General features: G+C 34.6%; 2 protein-coding genes across 2 annotated transcripts; one reads left to right on the top strand and one right to left on the bottom strand.

Moving 5' to 3' along the window:
* Positions 1-6,704, bottom strand: LOC141283109 (uncharacterized). The gene is made up of 7 exons (XM_073816385.1): positions 6,588-6,704; positions 6,359-6,416; positions 6,150-6,274; positions 5,622-5,691; positions 5,311-5,523; positions 1,842-2,024; positions 1-1,207 (listed from the first exon to the last, which is right to left on the bottom strand). The coding sequence occupies exons 1-7, from the start codon at positions 6,651-6,653 to the stop codon at positions 1,002-1,004; spliced, it is 921 nt and encodes a 306-aa protein (XP_073672486.1). The 5' UTR covers positions 6,654-6,704; the 3' UTR covers positions 1-1,001.
* An 830-nt stretch (positions 6,705-7,534) lies between these two features.
* znf512 (zinc finger protein 512) lies at positions 7,535-15,437 on the top strand. The gene is made up of 15 exons (XM_073816810.1): positions 7,535-7,622; positions 7,785-7,840; positions 8,760-8,809; positions 8,931-9,115; positions 9,197-9,280; positions 9,363-9,476; positions 9,558-9,682; positions 9,758-9,844; positions 10,591-10,689; positions 11,619-11,786; positions 11,882-12,076; positions 12,755-12,856; positions 12,978-13,040; positions 14,303-14,401; positions 14,484-15,437. The coding sequence occupies exons 1-15, from the start codon at positions 7,535-7,537 to the stop codon at positions 14,895-14,897; spliced, it is 1,929 nt and encodes a 642-aa protein (XP_073672911.1). The 3' UTR covers positions 14,898-15,437.
* Positions 15,438-20,570: the final 5,133 nt, after the last annotated feature.

Consider the following 20,570-nt stretch of genomic DNA (forward strand, 5'->3'; position numbering starts at 1 on the left):
CCAGGCTTAAATGTTTATTAGCAGGCCCCTCATATGACCATTTAACATCCATACATGCATTGAATAGTCATTTTCAATGATTGACATATCAATTGACATTGATAAGACTTGTATGGCTTAATATAACAAATGATTTCTCTTTCTAAAATACGTAGTAGAAAACCTATGAAAGATCGTTTTTGGACTATGAGGGTGCCATTATTTTGAATGCGTAGAACGGATGCGCTCAGTGAGCTACTAGCACATCTGTTGCTAATTTTACCATAACACGACTTACACAACTTGGAAAATAAAATACAGATACATTTTGCAGCTCTTGGTTGTAATTTTCAGTCAAAAGGCAATAAGAGAAGTCATTTACGTCTTCACTGCTTTCCTAGCGGTAAGATGAGAATAAAATAAAGATGCTTGTGGATGAATACAACTTTCCTAAAGACCCACTTCTGTGTTCTCTCCACTTTAGCCCTGACGCCTTTAAGGCTTTTTGTAGACCACAGCTACTGATGGAGTTTCTTAGAGCGTATTTCACTCTATATGCATTTAGACTCTTGTGGGGAAAATCGATGGTACAGCATTTGGTTTAAGCATACGCTTATATCCATTGCCACCTGTACATTCTTACAGTAGCTGTGGTCATCGTATTATTTTCTGAGTTGTTTTGCAGTAAAAAATAGCATAGCTCAGTGCTAGTAGCTCACTGAGTGCAACCGTTTTACACAATCAAAATAATGGCGCCCCCCCATAATCCAAAATATGTATTAAACTATGTGATTTTTTAATAAACGTAAATCTTTCATGGGTCTTCTACTACATATTTCAGTATGAGACATTATTTTAAGTCATACAAGTCTTAATACCCAGAGTTCTCTCTATTAGCATTATATTTTGTAAACAACACACCAGTTTCATTAGCAGGCTTGCTGTTTTTGTCCATTCATATTACCATATAACGTGTACATACATTGAATCCTCATTTTTAATAACAGTTAAAGCAAGACTGTTTACTTGTACTGGTTTATGACAGACTGAAGTTTGGAAATTGCGTGGTCATTTGTTGAACAACTAAAAACACCGTTAGATGTGTCATGGAAGAGCACATTAACGTGTTCCAGAAGGTTTCCTTGAGAAGATCCTATATTGAAGCTGGGGCACGCATAGTCATGTTTGAAGGTATGGTGCAAAGTCACCAGGACTGTTGGTTTATCAGCTGTGAAGATGAACAAAATGTTTTTTGTTGCTAAAGAATAACTTAACATTAGAACTCTAATGTAAATTGTCCAAAATTAAAGGAACACCATTCTCCATCTCCCCCCCGAGTTAATAAGTTTAGTTTTACCGTTTTGAAATCCATTCAGCCGTTCTCCTGTTCAAAAATGACCAACGAGTTTCGATATTTGTCCTATTTAAAACTTGACTCTTCTGTAGTTATATTGTGTACTAAGACCGGCGGAAAATGTAAAGCTGCGATTTTCTAGGCCGAAACTCGTTGGTCATTTTTGAACACGATACTATTGGTCTAATAGGATTCAATGATCTATGCTAAGCTATGCTAAAAGTGATGTCACCAGAACAGTAAAACGACTGCATAGATTTCAAAACGGTAAAACTCAACTTATTAACTCGGGCGGAGTTGGAGAATGAGCCTATTTTCAAAAAAAGTGGTGTGTTCCTTTAAGGTGCTATGAAGGACTAGTCTGCAGACTAATTCTTAAACCATTAGATGTTTACTGTATTATACATTATGTTGCTGGATATATTGGCATAAATTAGCTACATTCCTCTAAAATGAAATTAAGATGTAATGTGAGAACTAGCTGAACATTGTTTTAATGAATCATTACCTGGAATTTTCTTCAGTGCCTCTTCAATGTCAGTCCCAGCTCGTGAGACCACAGGACAGAAGGCCAGTATCAACTGACAGTCCCAATATTCACTCTCTTGAACTCCCCTGAGTTGTCTAAAAATTTGCTTGTGAGCGTCCAAGGTTCGACCACACACAAACGGATGCACTTTGACTATAGGCTCTGCAAAAGAGAAAAAGTGGGAGCCCAAAAATGTGAGACCCCTTTGATTTTAATCTGCAATTTTTTTATATATATATTTTGATAGATTTAGTTTTAGGGTAAGTTATGACAAAAGTTTAACTACTGTAATAAAATAACTCAAATTGTTACTTGAATGCATGGACATATTGACGATACTCCGATGTAAACAACAGCACTGGACAGTTAATGTACTGAATACATAGTTCTGCTAATTTACGCTGTCTAAACCATGAACAACGTGTGGAAGCTGCTAAATCATGTAGAGAAGGACTTAGTAAGCCAGAAAGGGCACAGTATTTTGACATACTAAACTTAACAGGTGGTAAAGAGCAGTATTAATTAAGATATTAGCCTAATATTTTACTTACCTGACTGGAAATAATAAGAATAACATGAATGTTGTCAAGATTCTTGCCCTGAAAATCCTGGTTCAGTTTGTTCAACCACAAACACCTTTTGTTCAGATAGTTTTTTTGCACTCTTCTCCTTGATTTGTTATAACTTTTGGCAGTCTATAGTACTCCAAATGTTTTTCCTGGTCTGACCGATTAGTACAGCCCAAAACATGACAATAACTGACCATTTTCAGCAGCAATAATCAGCTAAATATTCGAGTTTCATTCAGTTAAGTGGCATGGTTTACGTTCAGTGCTGCCAAAAATGTCAGATTGATGATGCGTTGTGAAAACACTGTATAGAGGGTTTGCACATGCGCCACGGTTTGGTCAGTTACCCGGATGCGCGGACATATTGCAGTACTCAGATGTAACAACAGCAAGGATTGCAAGGTTAAAATACTACTGAATAGAGGTCGACCGATCTATCGGTTTTGCCGATTAATCGGCACCGATAGTTGATTGGCCGAACTATCGGTTATCGGCAGTTTTTGCCGATAGTTTTTCCGGGTTGCGTTCTTTGCTGAAGTGCTCATGCTCCGCTGTCTTAGAGTAGAGGTTAAGCCACAGACCAATGTTTAATGTCAGGATTGTTACCATATATTTGTATTGATTTATAGTCATATTTTTAGCCAGCAAATTTGTAGATTTAAAGACATGACATGAGAAAGCAAACTGTGTTCATTCAGCCGACAGAATCCTTCCGAGTCACAGCGCGCCATAGTTTTACATTACATCATATCTGTCCAAAATCATTGTTAATGTTCATAAAGACTTGACCCTGGGCTGGAAGATTGAGTATTGTGCATTTCAGCAAAATATTTGTATTTCTGTAGCGCTAATGTCTGTATGCTTCATATAGAACTATAATTTATGTTTTAGCCTTTTCTTCAGGCCCTTAAAGCATAGGCTTGCATCTTGTTACGCACTTTATTTCACAATGCCATTTTCCTGTTCTTATTTGATTTTAATAACTGATTAACAAAAATGTATATTAAAAATAAAGATAAAAAATTATACAAAACGAAATTCGTTTAAGGAGGGATTTTCCACAAATAAAAATTAACTTCAAAAATTGTGTCTGACTCTCTCCAATTCTCCCGGCGTATTTTCGTCCAATTCATACCACGTCCGACATTTACAAATAACACAAACTTCTTTCGTAATTAATATATTAAACTGAAACAAAACACAAACAAATAATATTTAAACATAAATGTAAAACAGAAAAGAAATTGTTTCTGAAATGGCTGCAATTAACGATATAGATTGTACTTTCTCTTTCCGTTTAATCTGTCTAGACTAACCTTTGCTGGGTTTTTTTATCTTTCTGGATGTAAACATTTGCCCGTTTGGTGATTAAATAAACTGTTTTCTAGATTTCTGCTTGAACTACACGCGACGCGTCTTGTGTGTGCGTGAGAGAGAAAGATACCTGCGAGTTGTCCGCGCAACGCAGCGCTGCACTTTTGTCCGGTTGAGCTGGTGTTTTTCCCGCACATTGCACGTGTGCGCGCCAGAAACGCGGCAGGCTTGCTTCCTTGCACAGAATTTGCACTGTGAGCTACGTGTGCATTGTTTGACAGTGTGAGATTTCAATCGCAGTGTTTTACTTTAGATATGCCTTCATTTCTGCCGTTTGTAATGCAGTACTATTAGATGCACTAAACTCGCGCACTGACGGACTTTCAGTTTCTCTTTGTGTCTGTTCGTCTTAAAAAGCTTGTTTGCAGATGAGGTTAAATGAACATGGATTTTCGAATACTTTCGATGTACACACAGTCAGTTATGTTTTCAGAGCAGGACAAAACATCTGATACATCGAAATAAATCTGTGCATTCGTTTGAATGCAGCCTGTTAAAGCAGCGACTGTCTGTGATCTCATCAGTAATAATCAAACGAAAAATAAAAAACAATAACTATTTTCTGTAAACTTGCCGACACTTAAATAACGCTTGTTTTAAATAAGTAAATGTTTTAAAAAAGTAGCCTGCTTATATAATAAAAAAATAAATAAAGTCAATTTTGCACAAAATAAATTTTATATAAAATGTATATGAAAATGGTGCCATGTGCATTGAAAACTGAAAATGTGACGCATGGTTATATTTAGTTAATATTGAAATTTTAAGATGGGAAATATAAACAAAAAGCATAGAACCTGCAATTTTACATATTGTTAAAATGTAAAGATGACAATGAGTCCATTTGTAACATCAACTAAGATTAATGAAAGCTGTAGAATAGAAGTGTTGTTCCTTGTTAGAGTGTGTTAATTTCAACATTTACTGATAATTTGTTAACATTAATGAACTATGAAATAACTTTAATTATCAATATATAATAAATAATATTTTTATTCATTTACAAAGTATGGTTTAGTATAAAAAAAAAAAGTAGATCACTATTTTTAATGCTGTTCAGTATCCATTTTCAAAAACTATCGGTTAATTAATCGGTATCGGCCAGTGTGGTCCAACCTAGCTATCGGTATCGGTAAAAACCAATATCGGTCGACCTCTACTACTGAATACATTGTTCTGCTAATTTATGGTGTCTAAACCATGGAAAAACATGTGGAAGCTGCTAAATCATATAGAGAAGGACTTGGTATGCAGAAAAGGGTGCAATATTTTGACTATAGTTTATACCAATTAGTACAGCCCAAAACATGCAAGTTTTGTTTGCTTCAGTGGCATTGTTTACATTCAGTGCCGCCAGTATAGCGATTGTAGAAGCAGATTTCAGGACTACACTGTGGTGACGCTCTATATAAAATCTCTTACTCTTCCTACAAAGTTAAATTGGCAGTAATATGGTTTTGTGCATCCACTCGATCTAAGAGATCTGAATTTTTACTCTTACTCACCAAAAGGAGGCTGCATGGCTGGAGAGTTTGGGACTTTTCTCCTGCTTGGTGTTTCCTTTGCATCCCTGTCCTCTTTTCTATCTGCTTCCTCAATGAGACGGTTTAAGACCTCAATGTATGGTTTCAAAGATGCCTGCGCTGCTTTGAGCTGATCCTCCACTTCTCGAAAAGCTCGAAGGGACTCCTTCAAAACTGCCTGTGCATCGGCATCATCTAGGGAAAAGTCATAAGGCTATGAAACATCTCTTTTACAAAGAGAACTCCCTTGGTTCTCTGCTGGAAGTGAAAATTGTCAATTTGAAGTAACTCACTGCTTTTGTTTTTTTGCATTAAATGCCTCAGTGATCTGGCAAGTGTTTCTGGACCAGGTTGACGTGAATCCTTTTAGGAATTAAATAGCAAACAAGTAGAGATGAATACTCAATTATCTAATATATAAACAAATACAATGTTCTGTATGCATGCAATTTTCTCAATTTACATAGCATTTGGTTTCTGTAACATGACCTTTTACTGTTAAACATACAGTGACCCCAAAAAGTCACACCGAAATATATTAATATTAAATATTTGTACATCTTCTGGTTGTCAAACGTTAATGAAACATGTTCATCGTTAATATGATGAAGACACCTGTGTGAGCTTTAGGGCAAATGGCTTTATACATCCATCCAAAATGTGGATTAGAGTTAAAAAAAATAGTTCTGAGAAAAGGTTTAGCATTATTTGTTTGCATATGCCACTAAATTCCTACTCTTTTAGGAGTGATTTGAGTGTGCAGATATTTTTAAAGAGCCACTGAAATTCAATTCCACCAGCTTCTTGACCAAAGACATTACCTTCACTGCATCTGTGATGAGCTCCATAATTGTCCTTCTGAGCTGAAAGTTCCTAATACCTGGAAAAAGCTCATTCAGTTCCTCTCTGGTCAAAGTAAGGATCTGAGCATCATCAATGTTTGCCTCTGAAAAAAAGATGGACATGAGGGTGTGATAAAATAAATGGCATTATAAACATTATTGTCAGCAGGTGACATAGGCCTACATACCATCAAGGACATTAGACTGGGAGATTGCATGGATTTGTTGTCGAAGATCCCTGCCCTTCTTGAAAATATGGAAATAAAAATGGTAGTTAAATTTTAACCCTGACACAAGCACTCTTTAATACAGACTACCTTGCTAGTCATGACCATAACATTTGGAGTATCAATAGTGTATTTTGTATTATTAATATTAGTTAGTAAATAAAATACATTAAATGTTTATTAATTGTACCTTTTCCTTTGTGGATCCCCATGTAAACGGTAAACTGGGAAACCAAGAAGACCCTGCGTTGCTCATTTCTGGTGTATTGAAACCGAAAGTTGTTGATAATAAAACTACATTGCTTAAACTCTGTACTCAGACTGACTCCAGTTCAGCCACGGTGTCTCAACCACAGCAAGGAGAAACAACAGAGGCGTGTCAAAATCTGATCTAGGACCTGCAGTCTCCAGCGATAGGTTATTTTGGCCTGAAGCCCCGCCCCCTTTGGTGTGTGTGTGTGTGTGTGTGTGTGTGTGTGTGTGTGTGTGTGTGTGTGTGTGTGTGTGTGTGTGTGTGTGTGTGTGTGTGTGTGTGTGTGTGTGTGTGTGTGTGTGTGTGTGTGTGTGTGTGTGTGTGTGTGTTGTGCGAAGAGCGTTTTTCATTGGCTGCTGAGAAAAGGGGGCGTAGTAAGTATGAAGTGATCTCGCCGAGAGGACGGTAATGTTTTAGCTACTCTTGATTGTTTTGTGAACATTGAGTGTTGAATATGCCTTTCTAAATTTAAAGTATGTCGATGTCATACGGATTGTTTGACGATTGGATTCATCCGCTGAGGATTTATTTAACGTAGTGCCGTGATGGCTTATTTTTTTGGCTGGGAGTATTAGTGGGCAGTGATGGTGGCAGTGGTCTTGAAGACTACAGTTATGCATTGCAATAAAGGTGCATGTAGTGCTGCATGCAGCTTCTGTGTGGAAATGCAGTGCTAGTTAATGCATTCTAATGTGATTTCATTTCAAATGCTTAGCCTTAGTGCAACAGTATCTGTTTGAGGGACATTGCATTAATTAAATAAATAAATTCCACACAGGAGCTTATCTATATGTGACTGTTATATATTTGTTTTTGATTATGATGAAATAATCATGTAATCCATGCTTTTCTTTATTTGTCACTGATTTCTGTGGAATAGGATCATGGATCAGACCCAGGATAACATGTCTGCCACATGTGTACCTAGCAAGAGGAAAATGGCAAAATCAAAACTAAACCCCCAAACACCAGGTAATTCTGTATTAATGTAAGATTTATTAAATTCTAAACTGTATTAATTAAGCTTAAATGGCTTATGAAGTGGTTGCATTCCCAGATCATGATCAAGTGATCATGAAGTCTGAAATGAATTACATTTACATTATTATTTTTTAAATATGCAATTTTCAACAGATGTCATAAAAGATTTGGGAAGAGAGGCTGAAGGTAGTGGACTAAAACAATCCAAAGTAAGACCAAGCATCCTCACCATGAGTTATACATTAATATGCCAGTGTATATACAGTTGAAGTCAAAAGTTTACATACACCTTTTAGAATCAGCAAAATGTTAATTATTTTATCAAAATAAGAGGGGTCATACAAAAAATGCACATTCTTTTTTATTTAGTAATGACCTGAAAAAGAACCATGTGAAAGCCGTTTACATTAAAAAAAAAAGATGTTTACATATAGTCCACAGAGAAAATAATAGTTGAATTTATAAAAATAACCTTGTTCAAAAGTTTACATACACTTGATTCTTAATACTGTGTTGTTACCTGTTTACACCCCTGGCTCTTAATGCATAATTTTTCCTGTTGAAGTATGTGTTTGTTAAGCAGTTGTCCTCATTGTGAAAAGATGGATCTCAAAATCATACAGTCATTGTTGGAAAGGGTTAAAAATAATAAATAAAAATGAAAAAAATGCTGAAAACCCAAATAATTTGTGGAATCGGAAGAATTTTTCTGAAAAACAGCGGGCAGTTTAACTGTTCAGGACAAACAAGGGACTCATGAACTATCAATTAACCCAAAAAAACACAGCTGTGGATCATTCAGGTAACAACACAGTATTAAGAATCAAGTGTATGTAAACTTTTGAACAGGTTCATTTTTATAAATTCAACTATTATTTTCTCTTGTGGACTATATGTAAATGTATTTTATGTGAAATTTCTTATTCAGGTCAGTACTAAATAAAAAATACTGTGCATTTTGTATGATCTCTTTCATTTTAATAAAATAATAAACATTTTGCAGATTCTGCAAGGTGTATGTAAACTTTTGACTACAACTGTATATAGAATATATTTAGGTGTTTATTAAATGTAAACATGAGACCGGCAGAACTAATTTTGTTACTGCATTTTGTTGATGAATTTCAGAACGAGGGGACGAGCTCTCAGAAAATAAAGAGAACTTACACCAGAAAAAAGTGAGTTTTGCATGTTTGTGTGTTCTATCTCAAAAACATTCTAAAAATATTTGCCCCTTAAGTAGTAACGTATTGCACCATATACTGAAATAATTATGGTGTCAAACCATCATGTCTTGAGGTACCATGATCTCCAGCCTGTGATTATGAGACCTGCAGAGGATTCGGACCACGGGTCATCTTGCAGTTCAGTTATCACATCCACTCTGGTCAATGGTTCAGAAAGCCAATATATGCACACTGACCACACCAGCAGAGTGATAGAGAAAACTGATGGATCCAGTTCGGACACATTAATAGAGACAGGTAAATATAGACCTAAATATATTTATGTAGAAAAAATGGACATATGATATTTTAGATAATCAAAAAGTGTTTATGCTACAGATTTTAAGCTGAAGAAGAAGCACAAGATGGAGGAAACTGAGCAGCCCTCCTTAAAAAAGTACATAGAGGAAGTAAAGCAAACAGGTATGCAATTCTTCAGTTTTTCTTCAGTAATCCACATTATACAACGTCAAATTTACAAACTGCATCTTTTTTCCTTTAACAGTACCTGTTATAGTTCCTGTAGCTCAGTTTACTCAGAGGAATCAGAAAACTGACAGCACGCAGGAGCAGAAATCATCTCAGAACACCAAGAAGGAGTCACCTGTTTATCCGCCAGGTAAATGAGACAGTCATGGAGGCTAAATGAAAACACAAATGCATTTTTAGGTATTCGTTAATTGCATTTTGTGGTTTACAGGAAGTCAGGAGGAAAAATGGCAGCTTCAGATTTTGGCAAAGGGTAGAGTAAGCTGCCCAAAATGCAAAAGTGTTGGAAGAAAGACAGTGGATGGGTTGAAAAAACACCTGGAAACCTGCAAACTGGTATGTGCATATGGCATTTTTTTTTTTACATTTGTTTGAGCTTTGAACCTGATTTTGGTTTTGTTCTTTGGGTAGAATCCTTTTACATGTCCACACTGCGAGAAACAACTGAAAACTTCAACTGGAATGAAGTACCACCTCATGGCTGACCATAACAACTTGGTTAGGTTTTTAATTTTCTAAAGGGGTAGTAACATTGACAAATGTGACCATGGACCACAAAACCAGTCTTAAGTAGCAAGGGTATCTTAATAGCAATAGCCAAAAAATATTGTTTTCTTTAATGCCAAAAATCATTAGGATATTAAGTAAAGATCATGTTCCATGAAGATATTTTGTAAATTTCCTACCGTAAATATATCAAAACCTCATTTTTAATTAGTAATATGCAATATGAATCAATCTTATATTGATTTTAAAAGCATTTGTGACCCTGGACAACAAGTAACAGTCTGAAGTAGCACAGGCATATTTGTAGCAATAGCCAAAAATACATTGTATGGGTCAAAATGATCAATTTTATGCCAAAAATCAAAGATCATGTTCCATGAAGATATTTTGTAAATTTCCTACTGTAACTATATCAAAACTTAATTTTTGTTTAGTAATATGCATTGCTAAGAACTTCATTTGGACAACTTTAAATGTGATTTTCTCAATATTTATATATATTTTTTTGTTTGCACCCTCAGATTCCAGATATAGTTTCAATATATAGTTTCAGATTTATTTCAAATAGCCAAATATTGTCATATCCTAACAATCCTAACCTATTTATTCAGCTTTCAAATGATGTATAAATCTCAATTTCAAAAAAATTACCCTTATGACTGGTTTTGTGGTCCAGGGTGACAAATGGTAAAATGATGGTATTAACGCAAAGATTGTTTTCTTGTTTGTTTTTTCAGTCCATTCCAGATACTGGGAATGACCTAGTTGACCAAGCAGTGAAGGAAAAGTTACGGAAAGTATTGAAGAGGATGGGCAAATTAAAATGTTCAAAAGAGGTGTGGACATTTATGTGTATAGTATTAAATACAGCTTTAAAAGCTTTTGCAGGTCAGCAAAAAAATTGAAAAAATTAGTACTAAACAAGAAAATAAAAATAAAAGTACTACCATTCAAAGGTTTTGGGTCAGTAAGATTTTCTAAAAAGAAATGAATACTTATATTCAGCTAAGATGCATTAAAATCACAATTTCCACAAATATATTAAGCCGCAAACTGATTTCAACAATTATAATAATAAGAAATATTTTGAACATCAATTCAGCATATTAGAATGATTTTTTTTTCTGAAGTTATTTTAAATCATAATAATATTTCACTTTATTGCTGTTTTTACTGTAATTTGATCAAATAAATGCAGATTTTTGTGAGCATTTGACTTAGAAAAATATTTTTAAAAAGTCTTAAACTTTTGTGAAAAATATTAAAAGGTATGAAAATATTGAAAAATATTAAAAATTAAAATTCTGTCATTAATTACTCACCCTCTTGTAATTTCAAACACATAAGACCTTCGTTCATCTTTCAAATTTCGATATTTTTTGTAAAATCTGAGAGCTTTCTGACATTGCAAAGAAAACTTTGCGACTGACACAAAGATAAGAAATTGTTGAATAAAGTCGTTATTTTTGTTTTCTTTGCGCACAAAAAGTATTTTTTTAGCTTCATAAAAATAAGGTTGAACCACTGATGTCACATCGACTAATTTAACAATGTCCTTACTACCTTTGTGGGCCTCGATTGGGTCAGAAAGCTTTCAGATTTCATACAAAATATCTTAAATTGTGTTCCAAAGATGAACAAAAGTCTTATTGCTTTAAAACAACATGAGGGTGAGTAGTTAATGACAGAATTTAATTTTTTTTTTTTTTTTTTTTTTTTTTTGAGTGAACTATCCATTTAAAAGATGCTGAATGGTTTGTTACAGGGTTGCACTGGAAGTTTCACTAGTATAATGGGTTATGTGTACCACATGAAGAAATGCGGCAAAGAGGCGACAGAGCTGGAGAAGCTCTTAATGAACTGCAAACACTGTGGAAAAGCATATCGTTCCAGAGCGGGCCTGGAGTACCACCTAAAGAACGAACACAGTCCAGTGAGTCCTCCTCTCCATTATTCAATAAACATAGATTCTCATTCAGGCTGTTGATGTTCTCATGAATGAAGGTTCAAAGTTATCTGCTGTTACAGATGACCCCAGAAAGTGAAGTAGAAGAGGTGAAGACACAGAAAGAGCCCATCCCAGAGCGAACACAGAGTGGACGGGCCAAGCGCTTGTCAGCCCAGGTGGCCGTGTTCCATCTGAGGGAGATCGCCAGTGAGGAGCTGCTGAAGGAATGGCCCAAAAGGAAAGTGCAGCGAGACCTGGTACCAGACGACAGGAAGGTGCTGCAAAACATGCATGTGTCAAACTATGTCAACATGTTGTAATTGCAGGGATGTGAAGAAGTCAGAACCTGTGTGAAGCTTTTTTTGGTAAGGCTGCATCACCTTTGTTTGTTTTGCATACTTAAGATTTTTATTGTATGTATTGATGATGGTTAGAATCTTCAAATTCATGGATTCACTAAAAGGTTTTAGTGTCACTTTTTGAGAACTGTGAATCAAGAATCAATCTTGTATTGATTTTAAAAGCATTTGTGACCCTGGTCAACAAAACCAAGTCTTTAGTAGCACGGGCGTATTTGTAGCAATAGCCAAAAATACATTGTATGGGTCAAAATTATCAATTTTATGCCAAACATTATTAGGATATTTAGTAAAGAACATGTTCCATGAAGATATTTTGTAAATTTCCTATTGTAAATATATCAAAAGTTAACTTTTGATTAGTAATATGCATTGCTTAGAACTTCATTTGGACAACTTTAAAGGTGATTTTCTCAATATTTAGATTTAGATTTGCACCGTCAGATTCTAGATATTCAAATAGTTTTATCTCTACCTAATATTGTCCTATCCTAACAAAGCTTATTAATTCAGCTTTTAGATGATGTATAAATCTTAATTTCAATTGGTTTTGTGGTCCAGGGTCACATTTATGGTGTTTTTGTGTCCATGTAGCTGAAGTATTCTCGTCCAGGGTTGCCAGCATTCAGTCAGGAGACTCTACGGAAGTGGAAGAATGAAGTCAAACTGCATAAAAAATTGCAGTGTCCAAATAAGGTGTGTACATCTTTATTGTATTTGAACTTAAAGGGCCATTTATTGTTTTCTGTATGTTTTTGCAGTGAGTTAATGGTTTGCTGAACTAAATGTATAATGACCGTCTTTGTTTTCAAATTAGGCATGTAATTGCTTCTATACAAGCGTATCTGGCCTGAAGGCTCATCTTGGGCTATGTACCTTGGTAAGGAATAATTTAACTTTTATTTCAAGACATGTAACAAACAAAATACAATAAAAACGGTAATATTGTGAAATACACTATCAGTCAAAAGAAGTGTCTTCTGCTCAGCAAGCCTGCATTTATTTGATCTAAAGTACAGCAAAAACAGTACAATTTTGAAATATTTTTACTATTTTAAATTTATGTTTGCTATTTGAATATATTTTAAAATGTAATTTATTCCTGAAATCAAAGCTGAATTTTCAGCATCATTACTCTAGCCTTCTGTGGATTCTTTGATGAATAGAAAGACCAAAGATCATGTATTTTATGTATTATCTATGTTAAAATGCGTATACAGATATAGGTTTGGGGGGAAAGAAATTATAGAAATTAATACTTTTATTTAGCAGGGATGCTTTAAATTGATTTATTTATAATGTTACAAAAGATTTCTATTTCATTTAAATGCTGTTCTGCTAAACTTTCTATTCATCAAAGAAACCTGAAAAAATTCTACTCAGCTGTTTTTAACATAATAATAATAAATGTTTTTGAGCAGCAAATCAGCATATTATAATGATTTCTAAAGGGTCGTGTGATTGGAGTAATGATGCTGAAAATCCAGCTTTGAAATCACAGGAAAAAATTACATTTTAAAATATATTCAAATAGAAAACAGTTATTTAAAATAGTAAAAATATTTCAAAATTGTACTGTTTTTGATGTACTTTGAATCAAATAAATGGTGGCTTTGTGAGCAGATGGGATTTCTTTATAAAAAAAAAACCTAAAAATCTTACTGTCCAAAAACTTTTGACTGGTAGTGTATTACTACAATTTTCAAATATTTACAGTTTTACAGTTTTCTTTTAAAAATACAGTTTAAATAGTAATTTATTCCAGTGATGGCAAAGCTGAATTTTTAGCAGCCATTATTCCAGTAGTGCTCAATAAACCTTTCTTATTTTCAACACTGAAAAAGCTGCTTAATATGGAAACTAAACTTTGAAAGATTCCTTAATAAATATAAATGTCAGAAGAATACTATTTATTTGAAATAGAAATCTTTTGTAAGTTTATAAATGTCTTTACTGTCACTTTTGATCAGTTTAATGGATCCTTTCAGAATGAAAGTATTATAAAGATATTCACCTGTGTAGTATACAGTACATGTACTGAAACTAAATAACTGTTGCCTTGTTATTGGTCAAAATCAAGTTTCTAAGGTTCTCTAATATTGTTTTATTGTTTGCTTACTGCTTATATTTAATTTTCTGCAGGGTGAATTTGAAACTGGGAAATATAAATGCTTGATATGTAAGAAAGAATTCAGTTCTGAAAGTGGAGTCAAGTACCACATTAATTCCATTCATTCTCAGGTAACACAATACTTTATTTTATGCTCTTTATATATCATAAAAAAATAATAATAAATGTCCTCACTGTTATTATTGTACACAGGATTGGTTTGTCGTTCAGTCCAAATCTAAGAGTTCAAAGTTAGATAAAGTAAGTAAGTCTCTGCCAAAGGAAGATTCTATGAGATGTCCAGACCTGAGTTTTTCCGAGGTGACCAGCACCTGGCAGGATAGACAGATGTCAGCGGTGCCCATGTCAAGTGGAACAACAATCCCAGGAAGAGGGGAAATAAAGAAGAAGGAAGGGCAAAACAAACAGAAAGAAAAGGAAAGCAGACAGGAGAAAGACTGCTATGAGTTCAGCGGCAGTGACAGTCCCAGCAGTAGCAGCAGCAGTGAGAGCTCCAGCAGTGAGTCTGAGGCAGAGGACTCTGCGGCACACAGAAATGACAAATGGGCCCTCAGCAGGCCACTTACAAAGCATGTGTCCAGCCAGCAACCCGGAAGTGATTCATAAACCATTCCTGTTCCAAATATGGGCTGTATCCGAAATCACCCCAAATAGGGCACTATTTAAGGAGACAGCCATTTTAGGTGGTGTTTTTAACCATAGTGGACGTTCTCGAGTGCACTCAATCAATCCCACAATGCACCGCAAAAACGAGTGTACAATCGATGTACACTCAACGGCTAGAGATAACCCATAGAGACAGAGCGCATTTAGGCCACGCCCACACCGGGGGAAAACAATCCAACGCTCTTGTCATTTCTGACTTATAACAAAAAACAGAACAATGTCTCAAAGCTGCTATGAGACAATGTGTACAGTAAACAAGCTAAAAAACCACAGAACTACGTTTTATAAGCTGTCGACCTAAAAAAACGAGTGTTTAAGGACACAAAAGTAGAGCGCAACGTGTCATATTACTCTGAGAACGACAGACAGTAAACATTCATTATTTTTAACAAAGTCAAAGGATTATTTCACCACCCTGAAAGGAGGAGATATATTAACGGTTGTATCAGCGATTTCTAGCCTGAAACATAAAGTGTCAAATTCAGCTGACCTTTCATCACGATCCGCTCGCTGCCTGCCCCATAAATTGTCTGTGAAAAAACCGCGTCTCTCTGGTCAGCCTAGGGTCCGAGATATGCCAAAAAAACAATCGGCACTACCAACCTTTCCACACATAAACAAACAGTGTTCCAACCAATCAGCGTCAGGGGTTTGGTGTTGTGGACTTTCGCTCCGCCTCCCTCACATCCCAACACCAGTAGGAAAGTCCACAACACCAAACCCCTGACGCTGATTGGTTGGAACACTGTTTGATTATCTGTGGAATAGTTGATAGCGCCCGATTGTTGTTTTTTTTTGGCATATCTCGGACCCTAGGCTGACCAGAGAGACGCGGTTTTTTCACAGACAATTTATGGGGCAGGCAGCGAGCGGATTGTGAAGAAAGGTCAGCTGAAATTGACACTGTATGTTTTGGGCTAGAAATCGCTGATACAACCTTTAATGCACTGTGAGAGTCACGCGCCGATTGAATTCCCGCGTCTTGCCAGAAGATGGCGCCCGCAGCCTAATCATCCATCCGTTCATTTTACAACGCGCTCGTCCACGGCGTAATACAGCGTACAACACAGGTACAAATTCATTGTAAATTGATTATTAAATTGTTTAACTAGGGTTTATACATAATTTCCGTGACAGACTTCAAGATAAATCCTTTAATCTTACTATTGGAACTGCACGTTTCAAATGATTATTTAACAGCAAGCAAGCTATGCAAAAGCGGCAGTCCTTCCGGTGCACCTAGTGTCCGACTTCACTCACTCGTTTTCATTCACTCCTTCGAGTGAACTGTATGAGTGGACTAATGTAGGGAAAAGGGTATAGGGGACGATTTCGGATACAGCCATGGAGTTTTTCCAAAGTTAACTTCCAGTGATACACTACCATTCAAAAGTGTAGGTTTAATGTATTTGAAAGATGTCTCTTATCTGCACCAAGGCCCCATTTATTTGATAGAAAATACAGTAAAATCTAAAATTTTAAAAGAAAATTACAATTAAAAACAACTATTTTCTAATTTAATGTATTACAAAATGTAGTTTATTCCTGTGACGGCAAAAACTGAATTTTCAGCATCATTACTTCAGTCTTCAGTGTCAGATGATCCTTCAGAAATCATTGTAATATGATTTGGTGCTCAAGAAATATTTCTTATTATTATCAACTTTAAAACCAGTGCTGCTTAATATTTTAGTGGAAACCATTATACTTTTCATGATTTTTGACCAATAAAAAGTTCAAACTTGAGTTTTTAACGGTCTTTGCTTTTGATCAATCGAATGCGTCCTTGTTGAATACTTTTTTTGAATGCTAGTGTATATATTTGTAGGATATGCAGAATTGTGCTTCCTTTTTTATTGACAAAGGCCACATGCATACATTAACTATTATTTATTTCATTTTAGTAAAAATAATATTAGCCATGTTTATTGAATGTAGTGGAGCATTATGTTTATTTTTCTGTATGCTCTGTCTCATGCTCTGTACTGTACCTCCAAGTTTCACAGTGGACCAGTGACTGACTTTATTAAAACAGTTGCATGTAACAATGTTAATGAATGCTGCTGTTTTTGTGATATCAATTGTGATTCTGACACCGTAGAAATGATGCTGTGTAAACGGCTACATTTGTGACAGTGTTATATGCTGCATTGGCCTTTAGTATGAAGGTACAGACATAGTGCTTTAGAATAAATGTTTTTGGATGTCAGGGAGAGAAAATGAGTTTGTTGAAATGCATTTAAAAGCTGTTGTCTTGATTTGAATTAAAATCCATGAAATGTGGTTGTCTATTATAGTCTGCTCATTAATATTTTTGACACAAATTCACATATTTCTTTATGAAAAATACATGAAATGACATTGAAATATACTTGCACACATATGCAAAAATAAAAATAGTTTAAAAATGTTAAACGTCCAACAACTAACAACAGTCAAAAAAAGGTCAATAAATGTTTATATGTGTGCTTGTGTTTATTTTTATGTGCTTAGCAGTGCCAGTTTTGTGTATAGTTTTGAATTCATGTGAAATCCACATCTGGATTTATCAACAAAACAAAACATTAAATGCACTATTAATAATTTTTAATTAATACTTTTATTTTTAACATATTATTATTTCACTATAAATAGTTTAAAAAAATAAAAAAAAAATACAAGAATATTACATAAGTGGCTTAATCATCAAAGATTGTATATTGTTTTTTGTTTAAGATTTGAAATGTTTTTAAAGAAGTCTCTTCTGCTCACCAAAACTTTTTTTTAATCCAAATTACAGCAAAAGCAGCAATATTGTGAAATATGTTTACTATTCAAAATATCTGCTTTCTATTTGAATATATTTTAAAATGTAATTTATTTCTGAGATCAAAGCTTTCTGCATCATTACTCCAGTCTTCAGTGTCACATGATTCTTCAGAAAGCATAGCAATAGCTGATTAGCTGTTCAAGAAACATTTATTATTATTATTAATATTTAAAATAGTTGAGTAAGTTTTTTTTACGATTCTTAGATGAATAGATAGATCTATTTATCTAAAATAAAAAGCTTTTGTAAAATTATACACTATTCAAAAGCTTATATATATATATATATATATATATAACATATGGAAAGAAATTATAGAAATGAATACTTGTATTTAGCAAGGATGCTTTAACCCTAATACCGTATTGACTTTACAGCCCTTAATCCCGTGTTTGTGGACAAATGTGGGCACAGAGGTCTCAGGTGTGATCAAAAAATTTGTGTTCAATAAATGTCATATCACTATCTTCGATAAAATAAAATCTATCAATTTATGGTGTTTTTTTTTATTTTGGGGGTATTTTTGAATTTATTTACCTCTAAGAGTACCATATTTTTATGTAAATAATGCTTATTTTTATGTTATATTTAATATTTAATTATCTTAATTAAAAAAATCATTCCAGTAAGTTCAGAGAGTTAAAACCTAAAGATGAAGTGACTTTGGTGACATCTGGTGTCTTATGTTAGTATAAAATTAACAAAAAAACAATAATATCAATAACCACTAGATGGCTGCAGTACTGAATTGCTGCATATAGGTTGAACTCTATGAACCACTGTTATGATGAATTTGACCTCTTAATTTTTTTTTACTTTATCACAACTTAAAATTGTATATATCTGTGTTAGGTGAGACTATACAAAGATGCCAAAATATGCTTAGATATATATGACCATGCTATAAGGAAAAGACAAAGTAGTAAATCATTATTTATTTATTTGAAACAAAGAACATCAAATTTCAATAACTCAAACTAATTGGTGCCAATTCCTGGGTCTTTATGTTTGTATGTGTGAGTGAGTTTTTATAAAAAAAAAAAAAAAAAATTCCAGCTCTGTTATAGGCTCATTGAATGCATTGTTTGTTTGTGTTTGTGTGTGTGTGTGTGTGTGTGTGTGTGTGTGTGTGTGTGTGTGTGTGTGTGTGTGTGTGTGTGTGTGAGTGTGAGTTGTTGCCATGTTGAGAAGGTTGTACAGGATCACCCCTTCATTTTTGTGTATGTAATATATGCGTTGTATTGGATCTACTGATTTTTATTTGACAAAAATAAAAAAAAATTATCTGAATTACAGTTTTTCCCATTCATTCCTATGGGTGCCCATTTTTGTCCACGAATACGGGATTAAGGAGTTTTTTTTTTTCACCCACTTAACATTGTAGAATCGAGTCTTTTTTTTTTTTTTTTTTTGCGTGTTCAGGTGGCAAACTTAGGAAAAGTCACCAAGTCTTGTACCACTCAGATCAAGGGAAGTATTTTTAAAAAATTAATTAAAATTATTTTGCCCACATTTGTCCAGCTTACGGTATGAGGGTTAAATTGATCAAAAGTGATGATAAAGACATTTATAATGTTACAAAAGATTGCTATTTCAGATAAATGCTGTTCTTCTGAGCTTTCTATTTATAAAAGAAACCTGAAAAAAATCTACCCAGCTGTTTTCAACATAATAATAGTAAATTATTTTTGAGCAGCAAGTCAGAATATTAGAATGATTTCTTAAGGATCACATGACGAGAGTAATTATGCTTAATAAATTACATTTTAGAAACACATTAAAATAGAAAACAAATTTTACTGTTTATGCTATACTTTGGATAAAATAAACGCCGGTTTGGTGAGCAAAACAGACCAAAAAAATCATTAAAAATCCTAAAAGGGTCCAAAAAATTTAAATGGTGGTGTACATGCATGCACATGTACATATGTCAATAAAGTACTCTACTCTGCTTGACCACATTGATACCACCTCGTGGTCAGGCGGGATCACGCACAGATTTAAAAGCCTCTCTGGCAGCAGTGTTGGATAGGGGGCGGTAGTGAGCAAGCAAGGTCATAGGCGAGCGTTACAACATGGCGGCGATGGCAAGCTGATGTGTCAAAACTGCTTTATCTGAAGAGCTTCGTGGAAATCTGTACATTGCAACTGAATATTAGCGTTTTAATTTAAATCGGGATCGGAGACATTGTATCTAGCTGGCATCTGACTGCGGTGAGTGGTCATTGTATCGAGTGAGTTGGATTCGAACCCGCGTGATTCTTCTGCTGTGTGGAAGAAGGAAAGAGTGGACGATCAGCCTGAGCCACTGTTAAAACCCGTCAGGTCTGAGAAAAAGCCCATGTCTTTCCTGTGCTTTCCTGGTCTGGAAGCAAGTAATTTGAAACTATTATAAAGTTGTATTTCAGAATATAACGTTACTGGTTTTCAGAAGAAACATCTCTCAAGGCAGTATTTGTTAATTTTGAAAACCGTTTTATGTTGAGCGGAAGCTTTCTACAAAGTAATGAAAATGTATATATATTTTTTATTTTGCAGCAGGAGATTTAATTACTTGAGGAATTGTTGTTTAGTAAAACTGAGTAAGCTCAATGTGCTGTAGGCAAGTCGCCTGTCATCGATACTTTGCGCATGCGTGGGTTTACTACTGTACTTTACTACTGAGTTATTTTGGTATCACACTAACAGAGAGAAGTAATAACAAAATGGTGATAATACCATGGTTTCTGACTTTGTAATATCATGGAAAGTTGTTTGAACACACTTATATTGATTCTAGGCAAATATATATTTAAGGAGAGTAC

This window comes from Garra rufa, chromosome 13, assembly GCF_049309525.1.
Source record: "Garra rufa chromosome 13, GarRuf1.0, whole genome shotgun sequence".
NCBI classification, from domain to species: domain Eukaryota; kingdom Metazoa; phylum Chordata; class Actinopteri; order Cypriniformes; family Cyprinidae; genus Garra; species Garra rufa.